The sequence below is a fragment of the Pelodiscus sinensis genome, chromosome 24 (genome assembly GCF_052426305.1).
Source record: "Pelodiscus sinensis isolate ZL-2025 chromosome 24, ASM5242630v1, whole genome shotgun sequence".
NCBI classification, from domain to species: domain Eukaryota; kingdom Metazoa; phylum Chordata; order Testudines; family Trionychidae; genus Pelodiscus; species Pelodiscus sinensis.
Window position 1 is genome coordinate 15,462,245 of NC_143075.1, and position 20,439 is coordinate 15,482,683.

General features: G+C 51.0%; 1 protein-coding gene across 1 annotated transcript in view; it reads left to right on the plus strand.

Annotated features, from left to right (window-relative positions):
• Positions 1 to 20,439, plus strand: part of VWA5B1 (von Willebrand factor A domain containing 5B1) — a 76,955-nt gene that overhangs the window by 25,142 nt on the left and 31,374 nt on the right. Inside the window, exons 10-13 of the mRNA XM_089773081.1 lie at positions 5,928 to 6,104; positions 13,069 to 13,179; positions 14,998 to 15,200; positions 19,397 to 19,511. Coding sequence (XP_089629207.1) covers positions 5,928 to 6,104; positions 13,069 to 13,179; positions 14,998 to 15,200; positions 19,397 to 19,511 — 606 coding nt within the window. The remainder of the gene's footprint in view (positions 1 to 5,927; positions 6,105 to 13,068; positions 13,180 to 14,997; positions 15,201 to 19,396; positions 19,512 to 20,439) is intronic.

The window sequence follows — 20,439 nt, forward strand, 5'->3', positions numbered from 1 at the left end:
GACGGTCTCCCGGGACAGGGTAGATTTGCTCACTTGAGTACCTAGAATGTGTGGGGGTCCCGACTGAACCGTAGTGGTACTGTGGCTGGATGCAGAGGGAACGCACGGCTCTCACGGCCCATGTTGTGTGTAATCAGCATGCCCCTCCCTTCATGTGCCCTTGCTTTAAGTGTGTATCACTTTAGTAATATTGGCAGGAAAAAACCGACGTGGATGAAAACCAGCAGAATCTGGCAACCCTGCACATGGGCAACGGTAACAAAATATCTCATGGGCCACACAGAGAACCCCAATGGCCTGCAGGTTGCCCACCCCGACCTAGGTTCCAATTCTTCCCCTTTACCCCTGAAATTAGCCAGGCGTTAAACCCGGCAGAAGGTTTTTGTGAGTGGCCAGTTGAGAGGTTTGGGGTGAAACCCAGGCAAGAGCCTAGTTTAACTCTGTTGTGAAGACATGTCCTATTAGGCTTATGGCTGATGAAAGGGGGTGGTGGGATTTGTAGCACTCCTGAATAAATGAACAGGGGGTGAAACTCAGTCATAGAATGAGCGTTAGTAATAGTATAGTATTATAGTATCATATTACATATTACATTTAGTGTTATATTATTACAGTATTAATTCCATTGCTTGCAATAATTAGCCTAACAATTTGCTTATAATGCCAAGCGCCTTAGATTGCTAAATATTCACAGTCTCTGCATAGGTGGTGGGTTCCAGGGCAGGCGTCTGCAGATTGAGTGACAGCATGCACTGTCTCTCATTGAAGTGAAGTGTCTCTTCAATGCACTTCCTTGTTTTGCATGCACCGGGTTGGCACGTTGACAGCCATGCCCGCGGAGTTTGGAAGTAGGGGTTCTCTGTGCTTCTGAAAATCAGGCCCAAGGTGCCTCACGTCAGATTCTTAACCCTGAGTCAACCAAAATCAGTGGCCACTTTTGAAAATTGCAGCCCAAGGTCACACTGTCAGCAGTGGCCATGTTACCTATGCTAGCTCCTGGCCCCACGTCTCCTGTCAGGCTGTCACAACGACAGTTTCCTGAGCGGCTGATGTGCTTGCTTTAAGTGTGTGTCACTTTAGTAGAATCGGTAGGAAAAAACGACATGGATGAAAACCAGCAGAATCTGGCAACCCTGCACATGGGCAACGGTAACAAAATGTCTCGTGAGCCACAGAGAACCCCAATGGGCTGCAGGTTGCCCACCCCGATCTAGGTTCCAAATCCCCCCTTTTACCTCTGAAATTAGTCAGGAGTTAAACCCGGCAGAAGGTTTTTGTGAGTGGCCAGTGGAGAGATTTGGGGTAAAACCCAGGCAGGAGCCGAGGTCTAGACAGTATTTGGTCCTGCCATGGGGGCAGGGGACTGGACTCGATGACCTCTCGAGGTCCCTTCCAGTCCTAGTGTTCTATGACTGTTCATTACATGGAAGCCGTGTTGACAATTTTCTCGGGGTTCTTTTCTTTCCTTTGCAATTAGATGCAATGATTAGAGCCTCATCTGTCTTAGCCGCAGGGTTCTCCTGCAATTCCATTCTGAGTATGGCAGGTGGAAGGATTTGAACCTCCCACGTTCCTGCTCAGATGCCTGCCTGATTATATTGTGTCTTTCTCCTGTCAAATGATCTGGTGGGTGTCTGACTCCAAAGTCATTTTCCAGGGAAAACCCCACCTGTATGCCTGGGGGGAATGAGGAGTGACCGCCCTGGGAAGGGAGCCGCTCACAATGGATGGTGCCAGGGCTGCACAGGGCTTTCCATCCCCTGTATACCCGACTAACAGAGCAGCCACTGAGTGGGGTATCCTGGGTAGATTACAAGCTAGAATTGCGGCTCCTGAGAGCTTGACACTGAGCACCTCTTCACTTAAATGAATTAACATGGACACTTCAGCAGTAAATGGTAATTAATTCCCCTTCGTCATTTTGTTATGCAAATGTTGGAATGCTCAGAAGCTAGCAGGATTATGTGGGCAGCTATGCTCTGGAATCCACGGGCAGCTGACAAGATCTTTATTGCAATTGGATAATGGGGAAGGGAGTGGGGAGACACCGGATGGATGAAATACCATCCCCAGCTGAGGCAGGGCAGTTCTGACTGAGGATACATCTACATTGCGGGATCTGAGTCAGGCTCAAGCCTTAACCCCTCTTCTGTCTACATACAAATCTCTCAGACTTGGGCTCAGATGTAGGATCCTATGACTCTGCAAGGGTCAAAGTGGGTTCAAGTGCTACTGGTTTGCAGTGGAGATGCAGTCCCTCCTCTGGGATCAGTTCCCTGGAGCCCAGCAAAAGTATCCCATAATTCAGTGGGACAGCTTCCTTTGTCCTCTTCTCTCCCACGAATTGCCAGTCGGCTCCATGGAAATAGAAGTTCTAGTACAGCAGCTCAGCGTTTCACCCTTCCATTTTATTCTGACCTCTGAGCTGCAGACACCCGTCGAAGAACTTTCGTCATGTGCAAAGGATCCCCACCAGAAAGCCTTCACCAAGGTCATTGGAGCCCGGCTCCCGATTTCCTCTAGTCTCTGGAGTGAGGCCAGCAAAACAACTGATTTTAGTCAAAGTACCAGCAATGATCATTCACCCCCACAAATGGCGAAGAAGCAGCGGGGCTGGAAATTTACCGGATCGGCAACCAGCGCAGGGAATGGATTAAGTGGCTCAAGACAGAGCACCTGAAAGCCACGGTCCCAAAACTGCACCTCTGACAACTTGCTGATGCCGTGTCGGTTTTGTGATCGAGTGCTGGGGACTGTGTTGAGCACCAACACTGCTGGTGGTGCATGATGAGCTGATCAGCTGGGACGGCGCCCTGCAAGCCCCAGAAGTGATGGGAGTCGGCAGCAGGTGCCAAATGAGGCCAATGCAGTGACTCTCCTGAGAGGCTTTGCCCCGGGAGCAGCTGCAGCATATCCTGGGGCTGTTCCCGGTGGAGCTTTGCGATGCCCAACCCAGAGGAGCGCCCGCCGTGGGATTGGCAGCACGAACGGGAGAGAAACTGCCCCTGTGCCTCGTGGGCGTCTGACTCCATGTTCAAGTTTACTACCATAGGACTGGGAGGGATTTCCCCTCTGTGAGCCAATGCAAAAGACATGGAGTAGCAGCACGCATCCCCTAAGGGTGCATTGTGTGCCAGCGCCCTGGCATCCTTCCCTTCCTGCCCCCACCTGCTACATGGAGTCAAAACCGGAGCTTGGGAAATGCAGCCGGTAAAACAAGCATGTAGCAGTGACGTTACTGGGACAGCGTACACCCATTTCTGCTGGCTCATTCTGGTTTGTCACAATCAGGACCTTCTGTTGCCTTCCCTGGATGCTTGCTGCTCGTCCCCAACCCCTGATGTGACGAGCCACAGGAAGAGAGAGAACTATATTGGCGGTGAGGTTTGAGTCTCTTCCATTCCCGTGAAATGTTCTCCAGGCAGTCCCTGGGGGGTCTGAATCCAGTCGACATTTGCCAAGCGGACGGGGGACAGCAGCAGAGGTCTGTGTGTTGGCATGCAGTCCTAACAGGATGCATTAGAAGTTATGGGGCGGCACTATGATGCCGGTTGATTCCCTTATGAATTTGGTGCCAAACCAGGGTGCGGAATAGCTGCAAACTTTTCCCAGAGCTGGAACTCCAGAGAAGCAGTGCCAGTTCAGGGAAGGGAACGTTTTTCAGGGCCACCATGATAGCTCATCATCCTTTTCCACTCGTAGCTATGCAGCTTGGTCACCATGTGTTTGAATAAATCAGTGGCAAACACTCTTAGGATACATCTACACAGCAGTGTTAAGGTGTGTCTACACGGCTCCCATGCCTCCAAACAGAGTGCTATTCCAAAACGTCCCGTACTCCTCGTGGAACAAGGTTTACAGGGACGTCAGAATAGTGAGCCCATTATACTTCGAAAGCCTCTGTGTGCAGACCAAGCTGAAGTGCGGCTGAGTAAGGAGAGAGATCAGCAGTCTGTGGAGACCCAGATAAAAAAGAAGGGATGGTAATGAAGTTGTAGAGGGCTCTGGGAATGGAAGCCGCCGGGCTGTATAAAATCCGACCCATTGTTCAGGCAGCAGGTTTGTAAACTTCCCATGAAATCAGAGGGAATCAGAAGCATTGAATTCATTTCCTTGTTTAGAAAAGTTGTTTACTTAAGAACATGCTTCAGTACTGCAGAGATAGGCCAAGGGGCCAGACACTCCGCTAGCAGAAATCGCCTTTGCTCCGGAAGTAGGTGGAGCTCTGCGGATTAAGGCCAACTGTTGGCTTTTTGTCCTACTGGGGTTCAGCAACTGGCGCAATGGGGTGCTAGTCACGACTGGGGCTCCTGGGCATGATAGTCTGCCAATAAATAATCATCATGCATATAACAAAGGGGAGGCCAATACTGCCCTGGGAGCTCTTTTTCTTAAGTACGATGTTATTAATGTTTTGAAACGAAGATTGATATGTATGATAAAACGAAACACAATGCAAAAAGCCAATAGGTCTGATGAGTAGTAAAGAAACTATCTATTGTGCAGATTTCTGTTGCAATGATGCCTAGAGTGGTAGGCCAGGTATTTAACTTATCTGATAAAATATGATAAAAAGAACAGGTAATAAAAACAGATTCAGCAGAAAATACCAGAGTCCGGCCATTGTGTCCCCTTTAGATGGGGAACAAAGCTGGAGGCTGTGGTGAGTTCTGTGTCTAGCTTGGCCATGTAATCACTGCATGACCTCAAGCAAGTCACTTAATGGCTCTGTGGCTCAGTTTCCCCATATGCAAAATGCAAATGCTAAGAATACTTACCAACTTTGTACAGACAGGCTTCATTGATAAAGTGTTTGGCGATTCTCTGCAGTAAGGTGAACATAAGAACAGCCAGACTGGGTCAGTCCATCTAGCCCAGTACCCTGTCTGAAAACAGTGGCCAATACCAGATGCCTCAGAGGGAGGGGACACAATCTATAATCCTCACATGATCCCTCTCCTGTCATCCATTTCCAGACAGACAGTGGCTAGGGACACCATTTCTACTCATCCTGGTTAATAGCCATTGATGGACCTAACCTCCATGAATCGATCCAGCTCTTTTTTGAGCCCTGTTAAAGTCCTGGTCACATCAAGGTGCTTATTCCAAGATGTGGATGGTTTGCTTGTGCTCCCACGGCACATTCACACTGGCAGCCATTGCCTGGGTATTTTGTTCTTTGATGGGGGTCTCACGCAGCACTTCCCCTCAGGGTGCCTCTTCCCAGGGAGAAATCATGCATAGAACTGAGCACTGGAGCAGCTCCACGGGAGGGGGTGTGTGGAGAGGGTGGGAATGGAGAGGCTGTCGTCTACACAGGGCTCAGGTGTTTTCACTACTGTCTGTGTCATCCCGCGCTGCTCACGCCTACAGTTGGGGGACCCTACATCCGGTTTTGGCCAGGGCAGTTCCTCTGTCTTGCCCGTCCTGACTTTTTAATTTTTTTTTGGCAAAAAACAGGCATTTGCTTTTGTCAAATGCGGGGGAGGCAACACGAGGTGCCTGGCACGGACTTTGGGGAGGGAGGGTCAGTCCCAGTGGCATCCACGGGTGGCACAGGCATGGGTGGTCAGCTACAGATGTGGGCAGCCTGGAGTGTGGAGCTCAGGGAGGGGGTGGTCAGCCACACTGTGGACACAGAGCTCAGAGAAGGAGGGGGTCACCCCAGCTGTGGACGGCATAAGGTATGGACCTCGGAGGGGCATTCAGCCCCAGACAGTGTGGGGAGGCACGGCTCTGACAGAGCCCTGAGGAGTGGAAGCAGCTTGGACAAGCCCTGGGTTGCCCTGTTGTGACTGTAGGAAATATGGTCACCTTCCCTAGAGTAGAATGGTGGGGTGGGGCAAGGGACAGTACGTGGAGGAGTTTTGCAGATACACTGCAACAGCGGAGCTCTTTCGCTCAAGCTCATTTCTTGCTCCTTGCAGACGGAAATCATCAGGAAACGTCTGAACAAGGACATCCCTCATCACCCCGTCATCATGCTGAACTTCTGCCCTGACCTGAGAACCAGCCAGCCAGACCTCAGGAAAACCCAGGGAGAGTTTATATTTCTGATAGACCGCAGTGGAAGCATGAGTGGCGTGAACATCAGTCGTGTCAAGGTACAGCAGGGGATAAAACACGACTCTTAAGGATCTGCAATTGAAGGGAATTAGCTGAGCATTAAACTCTGGTTAAATATTAGATAGCAAAAGGCTTTCTTTACATGCTGATGAATCATTTCCACCAATCTGTCTGAGTGTTCTAGGGGTACGTCTACACTGCAAGCTTCTTTCAGAATAAGCTGGAAGATATTGTCTGGAAAAGCTTATTTCGAAATAGAGCATCCACACTACAGAGAAGCCTCAAAGTTAGTCCGAAGTAGGTTCCCCTAATGTGGATGCGCTATCTCGACTTAGAGCCCCAGGAGGCACCGGGGAGGAATAACTTTAGAATGGCCCTGGTGAGGAGCTATTTCGACATAGCAGCAGTGGAGCGTCTACATACACCCTTTTCCAAAAAAGCTTTTTTGGAAAAGGGCTTATTCCTCGTGGAATGAGGTTTACCGCCATTGGAAAAAGCCACCTGTTATTTCAACTTTCTGTTGAAATAATGCAATGTCAGTGTGGACACTAGTAGGCTACGTCTACACTGGCATCCTTTTCCGGAAATGCTTAAAATGGAACAGTTTTCTGTTATAAGTATTTCCGGAAAAAGCACGTCTACATTGGCAGGATGCTTTTCCAGAAAAGCACTTTTCCCGGAAAAGCGTCCGTGGCCAATGTAGACGCGCTTTTCCGCAAAAAAGCCCCGATCGTCATTTTTGTGATTGGAGCTTTTTTGCGGAAAAGACTACTGTGCTGTCTACACTGGCCCTTTTCCGGAATAGTTTTTCCGGAAAAGGACTTTTGCCTGAACGGGAGCAGCATAGTTATTCCGGAAAAACACTGACAATTTTACATTAGATCGTCATTGCTTTTCCGGAAAAGCAAGCGGACAGTGTAGACAGCTGGCAAGTTATTCTGGAAAAGCGGCTGCTTTTCCGGAATAAATGGCCCAGTGCAGACACAGCCGTATTGTATGTCTGCGAAAACCGCCTTGCCCCTGCCTTGGCGACAATGGAGAGATACCCTAAAGCGTGTAAATCTTGGCTGTGCCCTGTATCTGGTATAATTGTGAAGGACAGGACTGAGCCAGATTTCCCTCCTAGAAACCCTGGCAGCCGTAGGCTGGGAAATCATTCTGTTCACTATTTAATGATGCTTGTCCATGCCTATTGCACTTACGAGGCCAGGTCTGTGTTTGCCAGCTGGCCCTGGCATGTGTCAGTGAGCAACAGCAGTACTGGGAGAGGCAGTCCGGGGACAATTTCTTTCTGGACTCAGTTTACCCCTGCAGATTCCTACGCCAGTAGGAGCTGCTACATCCCCTAGCCCTGGGGAAGGCAGGTGGGGCTTGCAAAGCCACCCTTCCCCAACCCTTTCTGCCAGGAAAGGGCAACTCTAAATTGCAGGTTGATGCCCTGTTGGCAGAGAATACCTGGGGGAAAGCCATTGCGTTAGTTCCTCTCCAGAGTCCTGGTGGCACCCTTTCCTCCCGCAGTGCCACCCATGTCTGGGGCAGAGCTGTGTGGATGGAGAACTCCTACCCTTGCAGGAGCTCGGTTCTGGGTATTGGTGCATCCCCTTCTGGGCATAGTCTCTGCCTCTGGGACTTGCACCTGAGGCCTGTCAGTAGGAGTCTTACCATTCCCAAGCTGGCTCTTGTTTCCATGGGAACAGCATTAGGAAGCCCCCCACCAGGAGAGTGAGAGAGCTCTGCCTGCTGTGTGCTGGCTGTTGTCCGAGTAACAGAAGGGATGGTTTGTACAGGCCACCTGCAGAGAAGAGGAGCCTGGGAGCTGCTAAAGCCCAGTGCCCTAAATCTTATGTCTGCACATATGTGTTTGTGTGCATGCATAGGTGGATACATGCATGTTTGTGTGGGTGCATGGTTGTGTACATGTACATTTTGAACATGCAAGTGTACATATATGATTGTGTCCATGCACATGTGTGTGTGCATATGCATGCATGTGTGCTTGTGTACATGTGTTTGTGTGTGCGCATGCACATGCATTAACTTAAAAGAAACAGGTTTAAGTGTTGCCACATTCAAAATTCCCTTTGTCACTCTATAAAAGCAAGCAGTCCCGATCTGCCAGGCACTAGCTCTCCTCTCGCCCTTGCACATGTGAGATCCACAGGCCACTTAGCAAACATAGCTGACTGCATATCTTGCTGTGAGTTACTGTTTCCTGTGGTGGGATTGCCAAAGGGTTACATTAGTGCCCCTGACATCTCAGACATGAAAGATTACTTCACTGATGGGCAAAGAAACACACATTTTACAGCCTGACACTCAGTAGGAGATTCTGTTCTACTTTGTGTGCTTTCTTTCTGGCTCGGGGGAGCAGTATCTAGTGGTCACAATACCTAGATTCTATTCTCAGCTCAGCTACTGAGTCCTTGCGTGGACTAGGGTAAGTCACTTATCCCCCTGGGCCTCAGTATACCCATCTGCAAAGGGGGATAATATCTTCTTTACAGTAGGGCTACGTCTAGACTGCAAGCCTCTTTCGAAAGAGGCTTTTTCGAAAGAAATTTTCGAAAAAGCCTCTTTTGAAAAAAAGCGTCTAGACTGCAAGCAGTACTTTCAAAAAGCAAGCCGCTTTTTCGAAAGAGAGCACCCAGGCAGTCTGGATGCTCGCTTTCGAAGAAGCCCTGTTTGCATTCAAGAACGCCTTTTTTCGAAAGAGCACTTTCAAAAAAAGGCGTTCTTCCTCGTGAAATGAGGTTTTCCGCCGTTGAAAGAAAAGCCGTGTTCTTTCGATTTAATTTCAAAAGAACGCGGCTGTAGTCTAGACGCAGGGGAAGTTTTTTCGAAAAAACCCTCGAGGCTGGACTTAGCCTAGGAGACTTACCTAGTGTTGTCCAGGTCCTTCAGGGCAAGGGGCTGGTGTTGTGTGGGATGCAGGAGTCATGGCAGGACCCTGGAGATTTGGGGGGCTCAGGGCAGGAGGTGGCCATTGATTCTTCCTGGGGGTGGCCCAGAGTGGTGGGAACTATGCACCCCACCTGCCAGCTTGTCCCTGGGGGGCCAGCAAGTGCCTGTTCCCACTCTCCCTCCTCCCCCAGCCTGACCCAGAGTGAGGGGGGCTCTCTCCCTCTGCACGGCATGGAGTGGTGGGAGAGCCCCAGCTGGTAAGGCTGTCCCCAGAGGACACCCTGCATGATAGCTCTCCCCTGTGGGCTCGCTGTCCCCAGTGGCCACTCTCATGTCATGTCCCTCCCAACAGCAGCCCCTCCCTTTGCGTGCTATGGAAAACTGTCCTTTTCCTGGGGCTTCTGGTTGTCCTGGCACAACCAAACTGACCTTGCTTTAAGTTAGGAGAAGAGGAAGCTACACACCAAATTTGGTGGCCCTAGCTCTTACTGGTTATGAAGAGTTTTTGAACAGACAAACTCTCTCAAATATATAGTAAATTTTTGAGACTAGACTCTGCTATCCCCAACTGAAGTCAGGACCCCACTTTTGCGAGGTGCTATACATACAAAGAACATACAACCTCAATAGATAGGACAGACAAAGGATGGGCGTAAAGAAGGATTTTTATTCACATTTTAAAGTTGGGGAACTGGAACACAGAGATTAAGTGACTCACCCAAGAAAACACCCATGTCTGCTGAGACTTAGTCTAGGTCCTTACCCTGTATGAATGTGACAGATTATTGTTATTTAGTAACTAGAATAATCTGTGCCCAGCTTTCTGTAGCTTGGGGAGAGCGATGGATGAGATGTGCTATATAAGAGCTTGGTGCTGTACACTGTTATTTATCGTATAACCTTGAGCTATGGGTTCATTAATTCTTACATACTGAGCAGGGTCAAACCTGGTCATTATTTGCATGGGAGACATCAAAAATAATTTCAGGCTGATGAAAGAAGCTGTGCAAATTACACTCCCGTATAAACCGACAGACTGCCAAATCAGTAGAACTTACACTGCTTTGTCACTTTCACCTATTTTCTGATATATAGTGCTCCATGTATAACCCTACTCTATCAGTTACATCAGTGCTTATTATTCAGTGCCATTATTCTTTATGGCTGGAGTTTTTAAAGGGACACAAGGGAATTAGGTGTCCTGGATTTACATCCCTAACTCTCTTAAACGCCATTGAAAATCCTAGCGTACAACAACAGCGTTCTGAAGGTGACATTCACCCTTGGCAACAGAGGGAACTGTCCTTGGTACTGAAATGGGGCTGCTCTGGAAGGCTTTGGGTTCTCCTGGCAGTTTAACTAGCATGGTATTAAATGTCCTTGAAGATCTCCAGTCATGGGGCAATCCTGAACAAAGAAAGGATGTTTGCCCAGCTACATTTTCCCTTTCACTTCTAAAGAAAAGAAGAGTCCACCTTTCAAGGCAATGTATCTTGAGGGAAAAAACCCACCCTCTTGTATTCTCTTGGCTTCTGTCGTTTGTACATATCTATTTTTCATGTCCTCTGGATGGATTGAGCTTGATTAAATAACATTTGCATAGTCATCAGTGTGAACTATAAATTGCATGTAATGAATTGGGATGTATTAGAAGCAGGAAGTGGAGTTGCACAGTATGACAACCGTGCCAGGTGACAACAGTGCTATCTGTAGATTAAAATGAATCTAAAATGAATAGGTAGTGAATAATTTGGTATCTGTGCACTGTGTGTGTGTGTGTTTGTGTGTGTGTGTAACCAGGGAGGGGGAGGGGGAATTGAGTTTGGGAAGCTACAATGTTAAGGAAAATGTGACCCTTTTAATTTCCTGCCGCTAGTTTCATTCTAGCACTCCTGCTATAATGCAGATAACCTTTTCAAAAATACTGTATATGGGGTGGTAAGTGTGACTGTGTCAATCGTATATATTGTCAAACATGGAATAGTAAGCAGATATTGATTTCTCTTGAGGTGAACATCTGGGTTTATTGATCTGAGAGATAAATATGGAGTGCAGCAGAATAGAGATCAATAGTTACCTCAAGGAGTGATAAATCTTCCTGTTCACTGAAACCTGTAGCCAGTGTTTGGAACATACATTTGAATTGCTTCATTAGAATTATCTGGGAATCTGTTTTTTGAAAATGATTTCTAAAGAAAAGATCAAGTTCAAAATGGGTGGTTGGGTGGGGGGAGAGAAATCACGTTTCAGGACGAAACTCACTAACTCAGGTGAATCACAGTTTTTCCTAACCCATCTGCAGGGAGTCAAAATGCACATAAAATACACATGAGTTAACGTTGCTCCAGATCTCAGTATTGTTTACCTGTCACAGAGCCTCTAATACAAACTTACTGATTGCCACATGACTGTTTTCAGCCAGTCAGGAGCTAGGGTTTTCTTTTTCTGTGTCATAGTAGAGGGCTCAGGCATAAACCCACATTGAAGTCTCTCGGCATTCCAGACCTGGATGCTTGGCAGATGGGATGCGCTGTTTGTAGCAGGGCTGAGTAAAATATGGCCCGTGGGCCACATCCGGCCTGCCAAGCCACCAGATCCGGCCCAGGGACACAGCGGGGAGCTCCCTGCCTGCCCCGCCCCCACACACTGCTCAGAAAAGTGGCGGTGGAGCTTTGTCTTTGAACAGCTGTGAGCCAGGGGAGGCTTTGTGCACTGTCCCTGTCCCCAGCACAATCCCATTGGCCAGTTTCCAGCCAATGGGAGCTGCCTGTTTGAACAATAGGCAGCACGTAAAGCACCTGTCCCAACTCCTCTCAGGTTCACAGCTATTCACAGACCCACATGGCCCCTGTAGCGGGTGCAGGAGTGGGGCAGGCAGGGTGCCTGTCTGAGAAACCTACTGGGCTAGTGGTCAGGGGTAGCCCAGGTAAGTCTCCTGTCTAGAGCCTCCCTCTGGCTTCCCATCTCCTCCCTCCCTGCAACCTTCTACCCCTTCTTAGGCCCCCTATCCCACATAACCCAAAGCCACTCCCCCTCCTCATGTACCCAGACCTTTTCCCAGACCCTACATCCCAGTCTCCTGCCCCAGGTCACAACCGCCTCCTTCACCCAAACTCCCTACCAGACCCCACATTCCCTTGACAAATTAGAGAAATGGTCTAAAATCAACAAAATGAAATGCAACAATGGTAAGTGCAAAGTACTTCCCTTAGGGAGGAAAGCTCAAATAGACAACTACAAAAATGGGGAATACCTGGCTAGGCAGTAGTACTGCTAAAAAGGATCTGGGGGAGGGGAGGGAGGAGGGAGAGAGGGGCTATAGTGGATCACAAATTGAATCTGAGTGACCAATGTGATGCAGTTTCCAACAAAGCTGCTACCATTCTAGGGTGTAGTAATAGGGGTGTCATATGGAAGAAACAGAGATACTTGTCCCCTCTGCTGAGCACAGGTGAGGCCTCAGCTGAAGTACGGGGTCCAATTCTGGGAGCCCCAGTGTAGGAAAGATGGGAGTAAATTAAAGAGAATTCACGGAAGAGCAACAAAAATAATAAATAGTTTATTATTTATTCCTGCTTTATGGGGAAAGGGTTAAAAAAACTGAGCATGAGAAAAGAAAACCGAGGAGGGAGCTGAGAACAGTCTTCATACGTCTCATGGGCTGTTACAAAGAGGACTGAAGGTATCCACTGAAGGTAGGACAAGAATTTATGCACTTAATCTGCAGCCAGGGAGAGTCAGGATAGCAGCTATTAAGGGTAGTTATGCTCTGGAACATGCTTCCAAGGGAGGTTGTGGAATCCCCGTTACTGGAAGCTGTTAAGAACAGGCTGGCCAAACAGCTGTTTGGGAGGGCCTAGATCTACTAGTCCATGGCCAGACAGACCTTTGGAAGTCCCGTCCAACTCTGCGTTTCTGTGACTGTGAAACAAGCCGTGTGGCTCGGTTGTGCTATTGAACTGCATGCAGCCGAAAGGCAGGGTAGCGTGAAGTGAACATGCAGAAGGATGGCCCGTTAGGCAGTGTTGCTGGTCAAGCTGAGGCTGCCAAGCAGATATCAGGCTTCCTGACATGGTCCCTTTTTGTCCTCCCCCCTCCCAGGAGGCCCTGCTGGTGATATTCAAGAGCCTGGCCCCGGCATGCCTCTTCAACGTCATCGGATTTGGGTCCACCTTTAAGACCCTCTTTCCTGCCAGCCAAACTTATTGCGAGGTGGGTGAAGACCTGGGTGCTCACGGAGGGCAGGGGCCGTCCAGCTCCGGTGCTGTGGCAGGGGCTGGCCCATGCTGCCTTTGAGAAGTGTCATCAGGGAACATGCTGCAGCAGGGGACAGCCACGCGCCGCCCTGGGAGCGTCTGTTCCAGGGAGCAGGAGGTGGAGCTCACTCCCTGCCGGCCCGGCCAGGCTGTGTCAATCAGCTGCACATGCCACTAGTATCCTTTGGGCCAGGGTCCTTCACATGGCTGCTCTGCTGACCTCGGCGGGTATTAGCAGAGGGGTGCTAATATCCCGGATCCATCCACCCTGGGCACAGGGGCCACTTATACGAGACCCCCCCAGGGACTTATTCGGAGAGGACAGAACCATTGAGACACAAGGACCCCATTCTTTGTGGGCTGGCCTGGCTTGGGAGGTGCTGAGTTTCCGTCACATGGCTTGCGGGAACCCATCTTTCTCGGCCCCTCTCTGCACCAGCTAATGAGCAATCAGGCCCACCGATGGGGCAGGGCAGGGAGGGAGAAAAGGGGGCAACTGCCCCATCAAAGAGATGGGGGCTCCCAGCAACCACGACTGTGGCAGTGGTGGCAGCCAGGGCCCCGGGCCCTTTAAATTGCCGCCAGAAGCACTAAGGGCTGGCTGGGGGGCAGGCCTGCTGATGTGGGGTGAGGCAGAGGGGGAAATTGCCCCAAGGCCTGGTGATTGTGGCAGCGGTGGTGGCCGGAGCCCTGGACCCTTTAAATTGTGACCAGATCAGCTTTGAGGGTTGGGGGCGGCGTGCTGCAGTCTGGGTGGCATAGAGGGCTGGCTGACCCTGGCCCCACTCCTCCCCCCAAGCTCCGCCCCTTCTGGGAGCATAGAACTGGCCCCCCACCTTGCCTGGGGTACCACAGAGGCTGTCGCCTTCTCCAGCAGGCGCCTTAAACACCTCTGAGCCATCACCACGCCCCCGAGAAGAGAACCACGCGGCCTCTTGCAGCCCAGCATATGGCAGGGTGGGAGGCTGCACACCGCACAGCCTCCGACATTGGCACATGAGATCCAGCTGTTCCATCAAGAGGCTACTGTGTGTGCCAGTCATTCACACCTATAATGTTACGGGCATGGGGCTGGGTTGATGGTACATATCACCCCCATCCAAGACAAATCCATCGCTTTGGGCTCACCGTGTGTTCTTGGGGGGTGGATGCACAGGCAATGGGGAGCCAGCCACACAAAAATGCACATGAAGTTCAGTATATGCCACGTACAGCCCTCGACATGCACCCTGTGATCACATGAGCTCCTTTGCACTGACTTCCACTTGGCTTTCCAAACACTACAGAAGCACTGACCCTGCTCAAGGGAGCTCAGTGTGTACAGGCAAATACATGGCTCTACCCCACTGCAGATGCCATTGCACACGGAGTGAAACCATTTCCTTGCACAGGACACCAGCCTCATGTAAGCTTACCTGGGATTTCTGTGTTGCATATGCCTTGTACTGCCTTCCGTGAGGGGCGAATTTCAGCTATGGAAAATAGCTGCAGACGTGTTGGGTATGTGCCTTTTACAGCGGCAGCATGGCTTGGCGGTTAGAGCAGGTGACTGGAAGTTGAGAAGATGTGGGTTGTATTCCCAGCTCTCCCTCTGACCCGCAGCCAGTCCCTTCTCATCTCCAAGTCCCTGTTTCCCCCGTCAGTTAAAATGGAGGTGCAGCAATTCCAGAAGGCGCTCTGGAATCCCTAGAGGAAAAGTGCCATATCAGCGCCCAGCACTGATCATATTGACCTGAATGATTCTGGCGAGTGGGGTCTTCTGCTCTCTCTGCAGGAGAGTCTGGCTGTTGCGTGTGAGAGCATCAAGAAGATCCGGGCGGATATGGGCGGCACCAACATCTTATCCCCTTTAAAGTGGATCATCCGGCAGCCCATCCACCGGGGCCACCCGCGCCTGATCTTCCTGCTGACCGACGGAGCCGTTAGCAACACCGGGAAGGTCATTGAGCTGATGCGGAACCACTCCTTCTCCACCAGGTGCGGATACCGCGGGGATCCTCTGGCATAGGGGCAAAACACCAGCATGTAGGGGTCTCGGAGGCAGTGGTAGCAGCAGGCCTCCACCTTACACTTCAGTCATCCTGTGCCCAGAATGAAAGGCAGGACGGCAGGTTGTAGAAGCAGGGTTTGGAATGGAGCCCAGAAGTGCAGGTGTTTCTCTGGAAGGTCATCCAGACAATCTGAGACAGCAACATTGGGCTGGGATTTTCCCTTGAGCAGCCTCCTTCCTAGTGTTTTCTGCTCACCGGATTGACCCAAGAACCGTCTTCCTTGCAGTCCTTTCAGTGCAGGGCAGCATAGAAATCCAATATTCTGAAAACCTGACATGTGTGAAGCCCCTTAAAGGAAATCCATGGTATGTATGTGACACAAAGAGAATGCATGGAAGTCTTTGCCACAAAAACAACTTTAAAAAAACAAGTAGTCCTGTGGCACTTTAGAGACTAACAAATATATATATGTATATATACGGGCTACGTAGCAGTTCAGAAGAAAAGGACCTGGGGATCACAGTGGATGAGAAGCTGGATATGAGTCAACAGTGTGCCCTTGTAGCCAAGAAGGCTAAAAGCATATTGGAGTGCATTAGGAGGAGCATTGCCAGCAGATCTAGAGAAGTGATTAATCTCCTTTATTCAGCATTGGTGAGGCCACATCTGGAGTATTGCATCCAGTTCTGAGCCCCCCACTACAGAAAGGATGTGGACGCATTGGAGAGGGTCCAGCGGAGGGCAACCAAAATGATTAGCGGGCTGGAGCACATGACCTATGAGGAGAGGCTGAGGGCTTTGGGCTTATTAGTCTGCAGAAGAGAAGAGAGATGGAGGATTTGTTAGCAGCCTTCAACTTCCTGAAGGGAGGTTCCAAAGAGGATGGAGAGAGGCTGTTCTGAGTGGTGACAGATGGCAGAACAAGAAGCAATGGTCTCAAGTTACAGTGGGGGAGGTCTAGGTTGGATATTAGGAAAAACTATTTCACTAGGAGGGTGGTGAAGCACTGAAATGGGTTTCTTAGGGAGGTGGTGAAATGTCCTCCCTAAGGATGTGTCTAGACTGCATGGCTCCGTCGACGGAGCCATGTAAATTAGTTTATTTGGCATAGTCAAAGAAGCGGGGATTTAAATAATCCCCGCTTCATTAAAATAAACATGGCTGCCACCTATGCTGACGATCAGCTGATCCGGCACAGCGCGGCAGTCTAGACGCGGCGCGGTCGACAAAGGAAGCCTTTGCCAACCGCTCCGGTATGCCTCGTGAAACAAGGTTTACCGGAGCGGTTGACAAAGGCTTCCTTTGTCGACCGTGCCACAGCTAGACTGCCGCGCTGTGCTGGATCAGCTGATCATCGGCACAGCGTGGCGGCCATGTTTCTTTTAATGAAGAGGGGATTATTTAAATCCCCGCTTCTTTGACTATGCTGAATAAACTAATTTACATGGCTCCGTCGATGGAGCCATGTAGTCTAGACATAGCCTCAGTCTTGGCTGAAATGATTTTATTTGTGGTTGCTCCTGCTTTGGGCAGGGGGCTGTACTCGATGACCTTCTGAGGTCTCTTCCAGCCCTAGGATTCTATGATTATATATATATTTAGTATCATGAATGAGCAAAACCCACTTCTTCAATCTCATCTGAGGAAGTGGCTTTTGCCCACGAAAGCTCATGATACTATACATATATTTTTATTGGTCTCTAAGGCGCCACAAGACTACTCATTTTTTAAAAGTTATTTTAAAAGTTACAGACCAACACAACTACTCCTAAGAGGTCTTTGCCACAATATCATTAAGTCACGTCTTGTGGGATGGTTTTAGAAAAAGGATCAGACATTTAAGAAGAGGCGCCTCGGGTATGTATGAAAAGTGTTAAGCGTCAGCATCCAGTTTCCCAGACCTACTCCTGGGCTAGTGAGTGTTTGAGGGGCGTGGTGTGTAGGTGGTAAGATGTGAATGGAGCGTGCGCTGGATGTTAATGTTGATGGGGATTTCCTTGAATGGCTAGGAAATGCAATTAAGCAACTGTCCCTGTGAGTTTACTAAGAGCTTTTCTGCATGTAGAGCTCTCAGCAATAGTAAGTGCTTTTTAAAGTCATACTCGACCTTGATCCTGATTAACTTCCAAGTATAGCTGAGCCCTGAATCCATTGTGAAGGGACATAAATAACAGGATCTGCAGTTCAGCTCATACCAGGAAACCACAAGGGCTTCCCTGAGATGAGGGCACCTGCCGGGAACCAGGAAGGGATTCCCTTCTCCCTTCCCCTACCCTGGCCAGGACACAGGGTTGCAAAGTCAGGTGTGTTCTGGAGGGAGTCAGACTTTGCCCTGAAGCCTCTGGCGCTGGCCCCCGTCAGAGACAGGACACTGGAGTAGCTGGAGCACGAGGCTGTGCACCGCGACCTTTCCCACGGGGCAGGACGCTGCACAGATGATCAGTTTCCCGTGCAAAGATTCTTGCGTCCATCACGTGCCCAGTTCTCCCTCCCTGCCTGGGGGGCCAGCAGGACCCCTGGAGCCCTCCCTCAGGCGGAGGAAGGTCCTGATAAACGGGCAGCAGCAGCCCAGTTGCCAGGCTCTCGGGCCCGGAGGGGTAATTGCTCACAGTGTTCCAGGCAGGCAGAGCTGGAGAAGAGCAGAGAGGAATGAGGTGCTGGGGGAGTTGGTTTCCCCTTCACCAGTCCTTAGACCAGAGGCGGAAAACCCAAGGCCCAGGGGCGGGTTACAGTCCCCGGCATGCCTGGATCCAGCCCCTGAGGCTCAGGGCGCCTCCCAGCATTGGGGAGCCCACCCTGGTGAGGGGTGTTTTAATTCGTTTCTCGGTTGTTCGCAGCCCCCAACCGATTTTCTGGTCTCCGACCCAGAAAAGGTTCCCCAGCCCTGCCTTAGACAATCCTTTCCCGGGGGAGGTGGCATTAGTTTTGCACCGGAGCCCCCCGATCCAAGACACGAGCGTATCTTAAACAGACGGGGATGAATCCTGAACGGTGCTGAGCACCGAGCAACTTCCCCTGCCTCCTGCCCCTGCCTCCCACCCTCTCGCATCCCAGCGGCTCACTTCCCTGTGCACTGGGGTACGGTCCCCCCAGGAGCCAAGCTGAGCTCTTCCAATGCAGCGTGGCTGGCGATTCCCTGCCCTTCACCAGCCAGGCTCCTGGCTGCAGAGGGGCTTGCTCACCCCCACGGCTTTTCCTGCCTCGCTCGGATGCCAGCGCTTGATCACAGCTCCAACCAGAAGCGAGAAAAAGCAAAGGGAAAGGTCCCTTTCGCAGAAAGGCTGGGAAGGTCAGGAGAGCCTTGTTGGAGTCCCAAGCAGAGATAATCACCAAGCCTTGAACGGTATCAGCCGCAGGACTCAGACGGCTGGACCATACACAAGCAGGCTGATTGTAATCCAGCAGGGAGCGAGCTGCTGGAAAAGCCGGCAAGAGGAGGTAGATCATGGATCACAAATGCCCAGCAAGCCCTCGTGACCTTTGGGAGCTACCCCATGTATCCCACCGAGCTGGTGTTCCGCCCAATCCTGCACCCCCGGAGCCGCAGGCACAGACTCCGCCAGCCAGTAGAATAGGGGGAGTTTATTGCTTCCCCAGGGTACAGCACAGCACAGATGTCATCTGGTTACAGGAATTAAGGCCAGGATGCTTCAGGCCCCCTTGAGATGGGGGTGACTGGGCCTTTACAACCTCAGCTTCCTCCTCAGTCTCTCTCTTTCATGGCTTCAGCCCCAAAAAACTGCCCCTTCCCCTGGCACACACTTCCTTTGTTCAGCCTCTTCCCTTAACTTGTAGAACTGGTTTTAGCCACTGCCCTGGGGCGGTAAGGCACCCCCCCCCCCCCCCGCTGGGTCGTGCTTACAGACAGCTGCCAGTGGGGGTCCCCCACAGCCTACGCATAGCAACCAGCAAGGGACTAACACTACACCACACCCCATTGACCAGGACTGAGGAGTTGAAGCTGAGCACAGCTGGGCGCCTCACTGGCAGCTGGTTTCAGAGGGGCTGAGTCTCTGCGGCTCCCGTGGAGGTCAAAGGGAGCCGGGGCTGTGCCGTGCTAATACCTTGCCCAGCTTTAGTGGAGGTGGGGGACTGATCCTACACCTGGCCTCCTGCTCTGCCCACCCCCACTCCCAGACTCCTCACCCCTAACCTGCACCCTCAATTTCCATCTCTCCCTAGGTGCTTCAGCTTTGGCATTGGGCAGGGCGCCTGCAGGAGGCTGGTGCGTGGACTGGCTGCCGTGTCCAGGGGGAGCGCAGAATTCCTGGTGGAGGGGGAGAGGCTGCAGCCAAAGGTACTGGCCCCAGGTTCCCTCCCCTCTGCCCACCGCCGGTGGGGGGAAACTGGGCAGGGTTCAGAGCCTGGGTCAGCCTGGACAGGTGTCCCGGAGACTGGAGGCTTCTCTGCACCCCAGCAAGGCTAGACGGGGGCACCCTAAGCTGCTCTCCTGTAGTGGGGCCGGGCTGGGCCTGGCAAAAAGACGAGGGAAGAAGGCGGATGGATGATGTGCTGGTTTGGCAGACCTGCCTCTGAGCAGGGGTCACTGGTGGGCTTTGTGTCAGCCGTCTGGCAGCCAATGGGGCCGGTGCCTTTCACACCAGGGCAGGCAGAATGCCCACTGGGCACGCCCCTAAGGATGCCTGATGGAAAGGGGGAGCAGGTGATGGACAGAGTGCACAAGTCAGGCAGCAGGCGTGCTAACACCAGTGCCCATCATGCTGACCCTGACCTGTAATGTCTCATAGCCCCCTTATGCTCCTCACTTTGTCTATGTCCACCTATTGTCTTCAAGGTCGGGGGTAATAATACTGGCCCCCTTTGGGAAGTGTCTGAGGGCTAAAGATGAAGAGAGAGGGATTATTAGTCAATTATCGGCTCTTTAGAGCAGGGCCCACCTGTGGAACTCCCTGCTAGAGGATGTTGTGAAGGCAAGACTATAACAGGGTTCAAAAAAGAGCTAGATAAATTCATGGATCGATGGCTATTAGCCAGGAGAGCCAGAGATGGTGTCCCTGGTCTCTGTCTGTCAGACGCTGGCAATGGGTGACAGGGATAAATCACTTGATGGTTCCCTGTTCTGTTCATTCTCATTTGGCCACTGGCAGAAAACAAGATAATGGGCTAGATGGACCTTTGGTCTGATCCAGTATGGCTGTTCTTATGTGATTGTCCAGCACCTTCTTCCTGGCCCTAAGGCTCCTGCTTCAATAGTAATAATAATA